At 34.9% G+C, this 15588-nt stretch overlaps 1 protein-coding gene across 1 annotated transcript in view; it reads left to right on the forward strand.

Annotated features, from left to right (window-relative positions):
• LOC135197958 (uncharacterized) overlaps window positions 1-15588 on the forward strand; it is a 501751-nt gene that overhangs the window by 475944 nt on the left and 10219 nt on the right. The window contains exons 5-7 of the mRNA XM_064225255.1: window positions 10302-10401; window positions 14800-14961; window positions 15171-15324. Of these exons, the coding sequence (XP_064081325.1) occupies window positions 10302-10401; window positions 14800-14961; window positions 15171-15324 (416 nt within the window). The remainder of the gene's footprint in view (window positions 1-10301; window positions 10402-14799; window positions 14962-15170; window positions 15325-15588) is intronic.

A 15588-nucleotide genomic window follows, 5' to 3' on the forward strand; every position in this document is an offset into this window, starting at 1 on the left:
GTCGTCCTCGTCTTTGGCTACTTCCTGTGGATTATTTAGGTATTGATTAGCTCTCGTGAAAGTGTTCGTGCGTTTGTTGGTTCTGTTTACCATTATTTTTTCTGTTATTGGGTTGAATGAATTTACAAAGTGGGGACTACCATTGGCCATATAGAGTTTCAGCTGCAGGAATTTATATTGTTTATGCAATTAATCCACTAAAATCTCCATTTTGGAAATTTAGTGGATTAATTGCGTACACAATTTTTATTTATGTTCTTGCTGACATGCTGATTTTCGAGTCGTGAGTTTTAATGCGCTCTGGGTTCGTTCTTGGTAATCTCAAACTTCAGTTGGATTTTTAATGAAATTTCTTGGTAAATATTTGGAATGACGACTCCTGCTTAAGAAGTGTTGGCCTCGTGTTTTTGTTTACTCTTGAATATATATAATGAACCCTCCTAAACTATATTATTGATCATTTGTGGTGTAGAACTAAAAGAAAACCAGAAAGAAGCTTGGTGAGTGTGTGAGAGAACTTAGAGACCTTCTACGTCATTCATAAATCGGAAACATTCATGTTTTGGACTGATGAAGGCGTTATCACATGAATGATAGTCGTATGAAATAGCACTAAATATTGCAGAATGGTTGAGAAGCGCTGTCGAAATTACTAGTGTTTTATATATTGCAGCATCGAATTTTAGTTTGAATATGCAATACTCTCTCTCTCTCTCTCTCTCTCTCTCTCTCTCTCTCTCTCTCTCTCTCTCTCTCTCTGTGGTGGGATGTATGCAAAATTTAAAGACATCGTATCTGTGTCAGCATTTGGTTGTTTGTAAACGTAGACAGGTGAAAATTTTTTATAAACGTAGGCAGGTGAAAATTTTTGTAAACGTAGGCAGGTGAAAAGAAGGAGTAAAACCAGTTCGTGGTTAAGTATTTTAGAGTTTATTTTTTGATAATTTTACAAGGTTCATGATCTGGACGGAAGCGATGATCGTGTAGTGATATATGAGAGATTTACAGAAGAATGAGAAAAGGAGATGTATATTGTGAAAACTTGGTGGTAGTTCTGGGAAAAGAAAGTTGATCATTTATTACCATAGCTTCTTATCCGGTGTGTATTAATTTTTCATAACGTATTAATCTTATATTATTTATCTTTGTATGTGACCTTGAGCTGAAATAAAGGATATTGTTATTATTATTAGTATATTGAGTAAGTGGATATTACTTATATTAAAGGATGCGTGTGGAGAGATGTGTAAAGGGAATGCAGATTTGTGCTGAATGTGGAAGGAAGGTGGAAAGAAGACTGATCTGAATGATGCATTAGTGGAAAGGGTTAATGTAAATGAGAGTGCTTACGTGAGTTATTGTAGTATTGACGATGTAAGAAGGGTCATAAAAAAGATACTAAAAGGAAAGGCATCTTCAGGGTTTGATGGAATTACAAGGGTGGGGGGTGGGTGGGGCTTTAGTGTATAGTGAGGATAGCTCGTTGTTGATTATTAATTATTATTATTGTTATTATTATAGAAAAAATAAGATCAGCATGTACGTATGTATATTGCTTTATGTAGCAATATACTTACTATTGCCGACTTTATTTTGCCATTTAAGATCAAGGGAAAGAGATGATATCAAACAAATTATTATTATTATTATTATTATTATTATTATTATTATTATTATTATTATTATTATCTTATTATTATTATTATTATTATTATTATTATTATTATTATTATTCAAAAGAAATCCCTGCATTGCCCCTTCGCTTGAATTTTTGAAGTTTTATTCAGTTGATCTGTCTTTAATTTATGTCGGATGAGATGAAATGGGTAATTGATTCTTTATATAAGTGGACGGGTGACAGAGATGGCTGTGAAAAGCATATGATAACATTTTGGTTGATAAAGAAAACAGGCACCAGGAGAACTAGTGGAGAAAAAGTAGTATGAGAAGTTTAATAGTAGAGGGGAAGAAGCTGCATGTGATATACAGAGATAAAGTAAAAGTTTTTTGTGGACGGACGTGATATGGGTGTGGTTGGAGGGCGCTGATGATCTAATCAGGTGACATTCGTTTTGAGCCATCAGAAGTTCTTATGATGAAAATGTATCTTGGAGTCTGCGGACAGACACAAAGAATGATTGATTTGGTGTCGAATTGGTTTCAGACACACGCACACACACTCACATATATACACACATACATACATACATACACACACACACACACACATATATATTATATATATATATATATAGATATATATATATATATTATATATATATGTGTGTGTGTGTGTGTGTGTGTGTGTGTGTGTGTGTGTGTATTTATGCATGTATGTATATATGTATGTTTGTGTATATATATATATATACATATATATATATATATATATATATATATATATATATATATATAGAGAGAGAGAGAGAGAGAGAGAGAGAGAGAGAGAGAGAGAGAGAGAGAGAGAGAGGTATATATATATAGGTATATAGATAAATAGACAGATAAATAATTTGTAATAATAGTAAAACAAGACGATTTGTCACATCGAACATCATCAAATAAGATTATACACGTTTTAGTTTAAGTAATGCAATGACTGAAACGGGGTTTGTGGGGGGCGGGGGGTTAACTGCGCGTGCTAGGATAATCCCACAAACAAAGAGAGAGAGAGAGAGAGAGAGAGAGAGAGAGAGAGAGAGAGAGAGAGAGAGATCAGGGCCAATCGCGGTCTCTTCTACGGCACCACCCACTGGACTCACAGTATCCAGCGAAGCATCATAGGTACCGGTCGTGCTCGTGTCGTGTAGATGCGCTTTGTCGTGTGGCCTGGAAGACTTGTTCCGTAAACACATTCCTCTTCGTCTTTTTCTGTCATTTCAAGTTTATCTGAGATTTTAATGGAGTGTGCGTTGTAATCGGTTATATCGTAGATTTTAGGAAGAGACGAATTTCGATATTGTGAAAACTCGATCCTTGCTGCAGTAATCAAGGAAGGAAAATTGTTGTCGGTAATAATATCTGATGTGAAGATACTATAAATAGTTATAATAGTACGTCAGTTGCTGCAGAAGAACACACGCACATACGCATTTTTTGAGGGGTAACGCTCTTCCTGATACAGTTACACAAGCGTATATCGATTGTCATTTGAAATTGTTTTTAGAAAGCGTTTGTTTTATGAGGTTCGGCGTTTTTTTCAGGAAGTACATAGTTTGATGATATCATTCATCTGTCAATTTAATGTTTGGCAGTTATGCAAATTTTTTATATACTTTTTTATATTTTCTACAATAGAACGGTATTATTTTGAAGCATTTCATCCTGTTTTTATTTGCAGTTTTTGTTGTGGTGGTTTTATTACCATTCACTTTGTTTCACCTATTAGAACCAAAATATTTTTATTTTCATCCCCCGCCTTTTTGTTTCAATGAAAAGTCCCCTGATAGGATCCTAAATTATGTAATGATTAAAACCAGTTTTATGCCTATTTTGAGAGAGATTCATTTTATAACTTAGTAAATCTGAAAAAATATAGTGTAGGTTGAAATGTATATTTTTAGAGCCAAGTCCTTCCTGGAAATTTCCAAAGTGATTTGAAACTGGAATACACATTCGACAAATGTATATTAACACACATACACACACACACATCCATGTTTTGTTTCATTCGGGCTAGTCTGTAAGTAAAGACCCGCTATTTTATGCAACCCTTCACCAAATAAACGTGGAGTGTATACATTGATATATTAGACCGATGTCGGTACTGAGTTGACAATAGCTGTGTTCATCTTTGTTGTATTTTTTATGACTGTACCACGTACCCAGCTTTTGCCATCTATATTCGTGGTGTATAGTTAGTTATTGAAGCAAGGTGGGATGGAAAAACAACGTCTCGATTGCAACAATTTCCCTTCAGTTTTATATTTTTATCTTTCGAGGAGTTTCATTCCTCGTGTTCCCATTTTTGTAGCTTTCTCTGGCGTTGATGTTGTTTGTTAGGAATTGTGATGTATTGGCTTGCTTTAAAAATATTTAGTAAATCGTAAAGATGTATCAAAATAAGTTACCCATACAGCTGCTAGTGTCTAAGTTGTAGAAGTGTTTTTTAACCAGATCATGTTCAATTATTGTTTGGACTGCCAGTTTTGTTACAGAAATTAATTGTGTAAATTTTTTTTTAAGTCATTTAAGTGAAACGTGGCTCATATTCGCCGTTGATAAGTAGCAGCGCACTTAAGCAACTTACTGTGCAATGCAGCACAGAGCAGAAACCCCTGCAGGGTGCCGTTTTCGTATTCCGTACTGCCGTACACTCTTGGTGTCTGGTTTCGATATGAATGCTTATTGGATGTTTATGGAAATGGATATTCATTATGGTTGCGTTATAGTCGTCATCTATGACCTTGCACCTGCTATGTGATTTAACAATAGTGATGTATAGTGTTTGTTTTCATTATTGCCATTGCGTTGCAGTGGTTCTAATACGATGTTTTGATCCTTGTTGCGAAAATGCTTTTTGGAAGTTGGCGGTGATATCCGGCTCAGCATCGTGCCGTAGTATATAATCTCCTGCTAAGGAGGGCCTTGAAATCGGCAAAAAAAAAAAAAAAAAAAAAAAAAAAAATTAACGAACATGCTGAAGCTTAGCATTCAGCAAAAAGTAGCAAAGCAAGGGGTCGTCCTCACCTTAAATTTGACCGGGGGTTTTGGGGGGGTGGGGAGCTGGAGATTGGATGAGGAGGGTATAACTTGAAAAAGCCGCTTACCTTCGGCACTTGGCTGACATTGTTTAATAATCAATCGTAGTATAAGATATAAATAATTATTTTTTGTTCCATGTGCTTGTTTGTATGTAACATGTGTTTCTGCGTATCATCAATAAACTGAAGCGCTGTTCGATTCCAGATGTAGAAATGTGACAACTTTTATGGGGAAGTGTCACATGCGGAAGATGTTTTCCTAATCTTCGAAGGGAGTGTTACCTTGGCTTGTCAGTGATTCAGCTAACTCACCATAATGGGCTCGTTGGGTTAGGAGGTGATACCAATTTATATGATAATTTTATTCGTGAAAACTGCCCATGCTAAAATACGCTATGTTTCAAGTTTCCTTGAAGGCCATTCTTCCATATTCGAATGCTGAATTGGTCTAGTTGTCCATACAGTTGGATTCTGGGTACGAACCTTCACAAGGTCTGTTGGGAAGGGCAAGCGGAATAATGAAGGGCGGTGTTGAGTTGCATAATTGGAAAAAAATAAAGTGATATCTTGCAAAAGGACGAGTAATCAGCTTCTTGTGAAAGATGGTATCATAGCGAAAGAAAACTCATAGTAAATGGGTGTGTCTTGGTAAAAAAAAAAATCATATTTGTTACCGCTTACAAGGCCATTCTTCAGAGAAGACGAAAAGGTGCTGTAAACAAATAAAATCCATCTCTAGCAAAAACAGCTTTTTCGAAACTGATGATCAATTCTCTAGTTGCCTCAGTGTGTCGTCGCGTTTCCTCACCTTTTACTTGAGGACTAAACTTCACTTGAAATTTAGTTTCATCTTTTTTTTATAACTTCCATTCCATTTTAGATGTTGAAATTACATACATAAGCTTAAAAGACTTTCCTAAATCATCCAGGATCTTTTAATAAAAATCGCACGTCCAGAACCCTCTTAGAAGTTTAACTTGAGGACACTTGTGCCGAGGTAAATGAGTCAAGTGACCTTGCAGTATTCATTGGTATGCCACAGAAGAAATGCCTGGTGCATTTTAAGTGTTTGGTGCATGAGAACATGTGTTAGCGGTTCATACGAAGACGGTAAGACTAATTGATGCTATATTATAACTTTGCGATAGAAACAAAATAATTGACGTTCCTCATGATGGACTGAGTTATCAGATCCTGAGGCATTTTCTCCCGAACTCGTGATTAGCTCATGTATCTTTTTCTATATGGCACTTCCAGGTGTGTATTCAGGTTAGAACTATTTCTGTTCTGCTCTAATGACATCGCATCGGGATCATCTCTCCAAGGGCTGTTGCAGACTTTGTGGCCTTCAATCTTTGTTAGCATTTTTTCTTTGAAGCTGATTTATCAATTCCTCGGGCAGCTCTGTAGCCATTCATTAGTTAATTATGCAGTAATCTGTAACAGTCATTGACATTTATTTTTTTATGTTGTTTTAAGGATCGGTCACTGTTCGTCATGCTTGCAAGTTGTTGAGAAAACTACGTTTTTTTACGCCACTATTGAAAATAACTTGAGGTTCTTCTCTCCTGTGCGTTAGTACTTTTAACGCCCAAATGCTCGAAAGTCTCGAGACAAAATCTCAAAAAGAAGTGTTAAGCCAAGTTTTAACCTACTAAATTAGCATGAGCTTGTCCACTTAAGGAAGTGGATAATACTTGTTGAACAGCTTCGTTTTCTTCAGCCTGTATGAGAAGGATCTTTTAACCAAAACCCAAAGGTTTCTTATCCTAGGATCCAATACAAATCCTTGCCCTGATTTCGTGTCAGTGGGTTGCAGATACAAACATCTAGCGAACTGATTTATTTTTAATTTTAACATGTGTTTATTTTTTGCTCCCACCGAAATAAGAAAAATAACTTTCGCCTTTTTTTTTAGATAATAAAAGGAAAATCAATGGAAACATATTTGTATATTGCTCCAAGAATTAATTCCTTTTCCAAATGAGACTGTGGACTCGCACCTTTTAACACGTATTTGATGGATAAATAAGTTGCTTACTTCCATACCCCTTTCAAGAGATTTATTTTTACAAGACGGTTATCTTCGCTTTTTTTTTCCTTTAACAGCAACGAGATGCGTTTTCTCCTTTTGTCATTGTCCAATTCGTCATCGACACTGTTGCTTTCTTGGCTCAACAACGTGGCAAACCCGATTCTTTGCCGATGTCTCGAACAGTTTCTTAATTCACATTCAGGTGGTAATGTGATTGCGCCCCACGATTTTACTTTCAGCGCGAGTCTGTCACAATGACGTGAGAAGAACTTTGTCGAGATTCCTTTCCTCTCCGTTTACATGCTGAGCAGTCCAACTGAGCTAATATGACGTGTGCTTACGTCGCCCTACTTGTGTGTAGTTTACACGTTCGGTGAAGGTCACATTAAGAGACCTGTTTGACCGAGAAAGGGGAAGTAGACATAGACGGTGTATTTGGCTCTGTACTTTCTGGGATGGTGTGACATATGCAGAGGCGATTTTCAGGGTTTGGGCTTAGTATTTAAACTGTATAGTTTTTTTATTAGCTGGTATGCATTTAAATTGTGTGACATACAGTTGGCAAAGTGGAATAGGAGGACCAGATGTAACACCTTCTTATATATATATATATATCTATGATTATATATATAGATATATATATATATATAATATATATATATATATATATATATATCTATATATATATAATATCTATGTATATAAATGTATATGTATATATGTGCGAATATATATACGTATATATTTATATATTCACATATATACATACATACATACATATGAGCATATACCAGTAAAAAGACAATGTGTTGTGTTCCGTCAGTCATAAGTAATTTATGTCTATTAATATATACAAGAGGCAAAGGAGAGTTCCATGCGCGCAGTACTATACCTCAAAAAGGGGTAAATGAGAAACCCATGCGATGCGGTGGAACGATATTTCTATTTTTGGAAGGAAACCCGAATTCATGTGTAAAGGGAAGCCCTAGTACTGGCAACGGCTGTATTTTCTTGTAGGAAATGTCGAGTGAGTAAGCTATCACTAATGATATTTGAGAGGCTTAGTGTATGTCCTCCGTCCATTTTCGATTGCGAACGCCACGTCTCCCTGGATCTGTTTTGGCTGAATTTCGGCTATTGCGTCACAGTCAAATTTCGGACGCTGAGTAAAAGTGTACTTGTCTAAAAAGACCTTACGATTCATTGAGGAATTATGAGTCAATGTGTAACTGTGTGTGATGTCATTTAGCATACCTTCATTGTCAGATGCCTTTTTTTAGGAAAAGAAAATAAAAAAACGAGAATTGGAGCATCTGTAGGGATATCAGTACTTTTATTTCCAGTGCCCTCGGACAAACATCTTTTAATGTGCCCATAATAAGTGGTTAAATCTGAATTGTTGCTTGGACGTAACCGCAATTATAGACATATATATACAATTATATATATACCCATACCTGTTGGTGTTATAGAGAACGGAATGCCGTTGAAGAAATACATGCGTGCCCCAGTGGAGGAGGTTCCAAGTATCAAGGGCAAGCTCGCCTTCTTCGAGAAACAGGGCCGAGGTAAACAACGCCTGCCAGATGTGAAATGTAACCCCCTCCCCCGTGGAGGAGCACCTCTCAAATTTGTCATTTTAGTTGTTGTTGCTGCTGTGTCTTGTTGGCGACACTTCCTTATTTTTTTAAATCTAACCTTTTAAAGCAATTCCCTCCTCGTGGAAATTGGTAGTGTTTTCTTAATCTTTAGCATTTTAGTTTTAAGATTAGATCATAGTTTATAGTATAGTTAAAGTGGCTGAAAAAAACGCTCATCCAAATCCGTATGGAATAAATATTTTCAGAAGTAGTACAGGAATCGTATTTTAACAGTAGAATATGCATTAGATAAATAGAGAAAATTTAGGATATAAAATGAGAACCATTACCAGTTTTCTTGGAGTTAATAATTTTTTAAAAGAAATTCATTGGAGTATGTAATTTTTTTGAATGCACGGCATTGTTGCTTTAAAGTGTTCCGTATTTGGCTGTAAAATTAATTCACAATTTGGCAGTTACCCTCTTAGATCAAAATGTCATGCAGGTAATTGGTAAGTGTAGATGTTTAAAACCCAGTAATGGTTAGATTACGGTTCTACTGAAAGTATTGACTGAGAAGCTTAGTTATTAGAAATAAGGTTCCGAGATTACCACGTATTAAGCGAAAATGGTTTTAATTATTTTTAATTCAAGGGAATGTCTCTCACCAGAATTACGAGTCCATTTTTTGTTCTCTTCTCTCTCTTTCGTAGAATCATTGGCTTCCATATAGTTTCCCATCAGCCCTCTAATTGGCCCTCTTGACAAATTGGTCCCAAAAATTGTTTGTCTTGGCTTTTTTTTTCTTAAACACTTCAGTAATTTCCTGGAATCCGCAAGTATTAGTTGTGATTGGCAAAAGTCCCACCCACCCAATTGGCACCCCCGAAATTCTAAAACCTGATATTCAGTCCCTAACAGATAGAAGAGGAAACGTTCGCCTCCAGGGAGACCTGCAAAATTGCTTTCACAAATGTCATGTATAGAACCGTAGGAAACCTAATGTACTTGAATGTTTAGTTTACCCATTAGAGGACAGACTGCGTATGTATTGCATGTTTTAGGTAATGGGTATACTATTACTGCCTATTATTTGCATTTATTGGATACGCTTGTAAATTTGTGATGGAATTTTATTCTGAATGCCATATTTATATAATATAGTATATATTTTATTAAGTCGTATGTTAAAATTATTGGTATATGCTGTGAACAGTTTCATGTTCGCATATATTGTTATAAAATTTGCATCCATGTAGCCAATGCCCGCTATTACTTCGTGTCCGGTAGACTGCATCCGATTTAATAGAATCATGTGTATGATTTTTCTTGGATTCGACCAGGTTTGAACATTGACATATGGGTGCTTGCTTTTGTGATTACCGGATACATGAAGTGAAGGATACTAATGTATTGTAAAAAGTAGACAAAATAATATTTATAAAATTGACTCTGCGGTATTTTATCTCCACTTTTAAGTATTGTTTGTGCCTGGACACTTGTTGGATTATTTTATAAATAAGTACCTTTGATTCTTTCTTGTTAATGTTCTGTAGTGACATTTGCTAGCATGGTCATTATTATTACCTTAGAGATTAATTCCTTAGCCTTTGAAAGAGCTGTCCTTGCAGTGTAGTTTGATTATCTACATGTTAGAATGTTTGTTGTTATAAGCTTTTTTTTTTTTTTTTTTTTTTTTTTTGCAGATGTAGATGATGGATTTCATTATCATTCCCACGTACTTTCTTGATTGCCAATGTTATGTTTTTTTAAGGTTCTTTTAAGTGATATGTCATCAACTTAGCTTCGACCACAACATTAGACAATCGGTAAATTTGTTCATGAAGAATTTCAAGGTTGGAGACAGGAGAGAGAGAGAGAAAAAAAGTTGAAAATATGGAAGGTTCTACTCAAGTACTATATATTTGACATTTCAAAACCATCATCAGGAAATAACATCTGACTTTGCTTTTGTTCCGACAGAGGTTGTCTACGGCGCCATGATTCCCGAACCAGACTACAGCGATGACGAGAGCGAGATCAAGTCCACCAACATGGTTGCCAGAAACAACAAAGTTAATTCGTAAGTTGTTACTTCCTATTTCACTCATAAAGTACTTGTCAGTAGTGTTCATTTTCATCAGTGATTAGGAATAGTATTTGCTGTTGGAAGCTTTGCAATTTAATCCATTTTCGGAAATACAAATTACTTAATGTTCCATAACATCGAACAATGCTGTCAATAAGCTTAACAGGATTGTCTGTAAGACTTAAAAAGGCTGGTGAGTGATTGCTTGAAACAAACCAAAAGCAATAACAAAATTTAAACTGTAGAATAACACTGCATACTTTTAATTTTAGTAATGAGTAGAGTAAATGCTTAATTCTTTAGAATAGTAACAATATAGTCACAACGTAGGTTATGTGGTTATTCCAGTATTATCTCCAAGCTGAAAGTTCAAATGAGCCTCTTTGATCAGAGTTTGCCTGGCGTTGGTGGGTATGGTTTGATTTATTGTCTGCCATATCTTCCGACACAATAATGTGAGACATTGCCATTTCTTAACACCGAAAGTAAGCAAAACACAAATTCAAGTTTCCAGATATAAAATTAAGCCATAAAATTAAGCCTTTTTATATAAATATTTTTGCTGTAGATATGCGTAATTTTGTATGAAATGCAATTTACTTTTTATAAACAAAACCTTTATATATTCACACCATATTTAGAAAAAAGAAGAAAGAAAGTGTTGTAATACTAAGTCGCTCATACCTCTCTGCATCATTTTAGTTTTGTTTCATGTTTTGAGGGTCGAGGAAATTCCTAATGCTTAAAATTCTAGTTTTAAAACTTTCACTATTTTCTTCATTTTAGCATGTTAGCGTTTCACTATTTTCTTCATTTTAGCATGTTAGCGTTTTTCTAAGAATCTGTAATCTTTCTTAAAATTTCCATCTTTGTTTTGACCTCAGTAGGAGGTTGAGATGGCAACAAATTTATTTTTCTTTTCAATGTTAAGGTATGTTTGCTCAGTGCTATTTTATTAGAATTTAAGGTGAAACGCTTCAGTTGGTAACTCACTGAGCATGTGTTATTTTTCCTATACGTGTTTTCATCCTATTTGAGGAGTTCTTGATGTAAAGACGAAATAATTTAGAACATTAAAGGAATATGTGGAAATACTTTTTCCATAACTAGCAATTGATCCCAAGACAGGAAAAGCCATTTTTGCATCCTCAGCATAAAAGTTTGCCTAAAGTGTGTTGTTAATAATCTTATTGCATTGCAGTATATTAACCTTATCCCATTTGAAAGTTACTTTTTGAATACTAGTACATTTCTTTTGAAGCTACCATCAATAAAGCCCTTCTCCTAGGAGTCGGTCCCTTTTATTATCTTGCCAAAAAAAATTTGCATTCTTGAAACGTCACTAAAGGTGATACGCTGTCAACTTTGAAAGCAGTTTTCCTTTAACTTTCTTCATATTGTGTTCCTTCTTTTTTTTTTTTTTTTTTTTACATGGACCTGTAAATTCTATAGGTGAATTAAAATTTGCAAGAGAATTACATTTCTATTGAATCGTTTCTGTTCTTTTTGGGCAACTGAGTGATATTCCTTATTGTATTGTACATTTGCAAACTGAAACATTACCCTCTTTAGAAAATACCCATTGGGGAATTAATATTATAGTTTATATCTGTATGCGTGTGGGTTGATTTTTTCTCCCCATGTTGACATAGCAGTTCTTTTCCTAAAATGTAATTTAGTCCTTTTGGGTCATGCATTAGACAGAGCAACAAAATACTAAAACCTTGCTTTATGACTCATTTTAAAGTATGGAACCTTAGGAATTCCTTTTTGACATTCCTGTGTTCAAAACAACCAAATTCGAAGGATTTAAAAGAAATGTATGAATACAGGATAATGTACCTTGTGCATATTTGTTTCATCCAGCATATATGGTCTCGTTTCCTGTAATAGCTTTCATATCATATTTAGTTCATGTTACATATGCATTGGTAAGTGATTAAAATTAAAGGAAAGGAGGCGCAAGACAGATTAAGATGGAGAAACCCCAAAGCTTGTGTTAGCCTAGATGGTTTCACCATGACTATACAAAAATGGTGGTCTTGAGTTCACATCCTGCTTTTGGCTGAATAGACATCAGTAGCAATGTAAGGCCTTAGCATCTCTGTTGTCTCATTCCAATGTCTTCTGTATAGCTTGTACAACTTGCAGGTATTTAGTGAGCAGTTTATCTTAATATCTGTTTGTCTCTTCCATAAAAATATTGATACTCCTGAAGCTCTCAAGGTCTGTTGAGTAGGTTACTGGATGGAGAATTGGATGCTTTGTTTATTGCCTTTGCCTTTACCAATGAAGTTGGTATGTGGTTGTTTAATAGGCTACCTTAAGAACAATAAAACAATGCTAAAACTGGCAGATATATTTGTTGAATGATTCACAAGATGGTTTATGTAGTTTATGTAAGAGAAATCTGTGCCCCGTTGAGAGTTTTAAGTAATGGAAACTACTTCGAAAATAGCAGTTTTCCTTAAAGTCAGCCATTGCAAGACTGACATGTTTTGAATGCAAATACAATGGTTTATCAGAATCTGCTCACCCATTCTTCAGATGTTTCAATCTGTTAAACCTTTATGCATTCAATTTCTCATAGTGCACTCCACATGAGCGTTGGTAAGACCAATGTGACAGAGCAATTATTGTGAGGGATTTCTGATCACAGCACAGCCACAAGAAAGCCTCTCAGGTTTCCTGCTTCAGCTTTTCCAGGACTGGTTTCACCATAAGAAAAAAAAAAGTGATTCCTGCATTGAAAGGGACTATGAAATATGTGTGTACACAAGTTTTGAGGTTGGAAGTCCAATACTCCATTGGGCAGTCCAGAGCATACGTACCTTTTGACACAGCAATTCAGTGCATATCCTGTGACACAACTAGTTAGATTCAGTTCATATTATACAGAAACCTTACAGCATACACTAGCACTTTTTGGACTACACTATTACTGTGCTTCACCTCCAGTCATTAACTTTCCTTGGCATACATTAGTTTTCAATTCTTTCATCACTATTGTTTCATTTTACACATTGCCGAGGATGATATCATTATTGAATTTTTATTGTGTGAATGATTTTTATATGACAAAAATTAGATGAACTGGCATTATTCTTGCAGTGTTCAGATTGGTCAAACCACGAACCTAAATAAAATTTCGCAGTTACTCACATGGGTTTGAGTGATAACATTTTTTGGGAAATTGTAAGTTCTGCATACTATTACAGTTTCCAAATGCTTCTTTAACTTGTAATGCTTACAATAAACTTGAAGAATCGTGTTATGTATGCTAGCATTCTTTAAAGAGTAAGCTTTTGAACTTATTTTGTACTGTACAATTTTTTTGTGTACTGTACAATTGTCTTGTCATTGAGGACTGATCCGAACAGCTTCAGTTTTGTAATATTAGTTGTATAGTATTGCAAAATCACGTGTGGTCTTTTTCTTCCTGAAGTCTAAACTATTGTGTCCAGTTTAGTTAACTATCTTACTCATATTTTCATCTCATTTAAGAGCTGATAAAGTTCCTTGAGTTATAAAATGTGTGGCCAACATTCATCATTCAATGTCAAATGAAATTTTGCTATTGATATTAAAAATTTACTTTTACTTATCTTGTTTGTATTATATTCACATCAGACAAGAACTGGGTCATGAGGGTTGCCATTAACCATGCAGGAAATGGGTGTGCCATTTACTTGGATGTACTGATGACTGCAAAACCATACTTGTCATGGCTGTCTTAAACATAGCTGCTTTATCAGCCTTTTCATTTTCTTTAATGCCCACGAGCAGCGATCTGGCATAGCTCAACATTTATGCCAGGCTTCTGTCATTTATATAAAGAGTATTTGTTAGAGAAGGAAATTTTTTAAAATAAATTTTAAGGTCTGTTGCATTTTACTGATCTTTTTTGTATTATGTGCATTACTGTGGTAATTAAAGTGTTGAGAGGATTGAACCCAGTGATATATTTATTGATGTCGTAGGTTTCCAGGAATATAAAAAGGGTAGCATTCTTCCCACGAAGTGGTTTTATCAGACTATGTCTTGGACTTTAAATGCCCTGTTAAGGTTGAATATTTATGCTACATGAATATTACCAGCCAGACAAAAATAGTGTTGTTTTATTAAAAATGAAGCTTTGTGCCACATTGCAGTTCATTTTCACTTATGACTGGTTCATTAGATACATTTCAGAATCCTGTACAGAACCATAAATCTTGATCATTAAACTCAGTCATACAAAATATGTTGCCCCATGCGCTTCCCAAAGCCCATGTAGGAACAACATGTGAAATAAGTTGTTTTTTCTGTTTCTGATGTGACATGGCTTGAAGAGTAATGTTGAAGAGTGTGTTAGTTTTTGCCATAATGTATGAAAAATTTTTTATCTTTCAGGACAAACAGTGATAAAGAACAGCAGAAACCTCCCCCACAGACCAATTCTAATGGGAGATTAGATGAAAAGGGTCTTATCATGCCTAAGAAACTCATCAACCCTTGTCTGGAGTCATCAGAAAAGAAGAACCTTCACAGAGAACTCATGTTCAACCAAAAAATGTATGTGGCTGCAGCTTTTTGAGATTAATGACTTTTCTGTATACATAATTAATTTTTAGGTTTTCAGTCATAGCTATGTACATAAACCTTGGGAAATTGATTACAGTATTCAGCAAAACCACATTTGTAAGTAACTGCAGTATGTAACAATGTTCATAATATTTTATTACTTTCAACTTAGTACTTTATGAAATTTTCTCAACTTGCAGGGGTGTTAATGTTCTGAACCAAAAGACAGAATTACAAAAGGCAATGGAAAGACATAATGACAAAAAGATTCTCAAAGAGCAAGAAAAGGAAAAGAAATCTCAGTTAACACCTTTCCAGAAAGCCCTTGATGAACGAGCACAGAGGATTGAACAGGTTGGTGTTTATTTACTTTTATATTAGTGACGGGTATTCGTGTAAGTTCATTTTAATTAATCATTAGAAATTGTCTAAAGGTTATAGAATAAATTAACAATTCTGTTCCTAAAAATTATTTACTTTTGAATTTTTACTGGTTCTGAACCCTTTATCCAACTCGTAATTTATTTTAACAAAGATATTCGATATTACATAACAGAGAGGGTTTGTACTATGAAACCTTATGATTGCAGTGTTCTTTTATAACTGTGTAATAAAGTA

Source organism: Macrobrachium nipponense, chromosome 21 (assembly GCF_015104395.2).
Source record: "Macrobrachium nipponense isolate FS-2020 chromosome 21, ASM1510439v2, whole genome shotgun sequence".
NCBI classification, from domain to species: Eukaryota; Metazoa; Arthropoda; class Malacostraca; order Decapoda; family Palaemonidae; genus Macrobrachium; species Macrobrachium nipponense.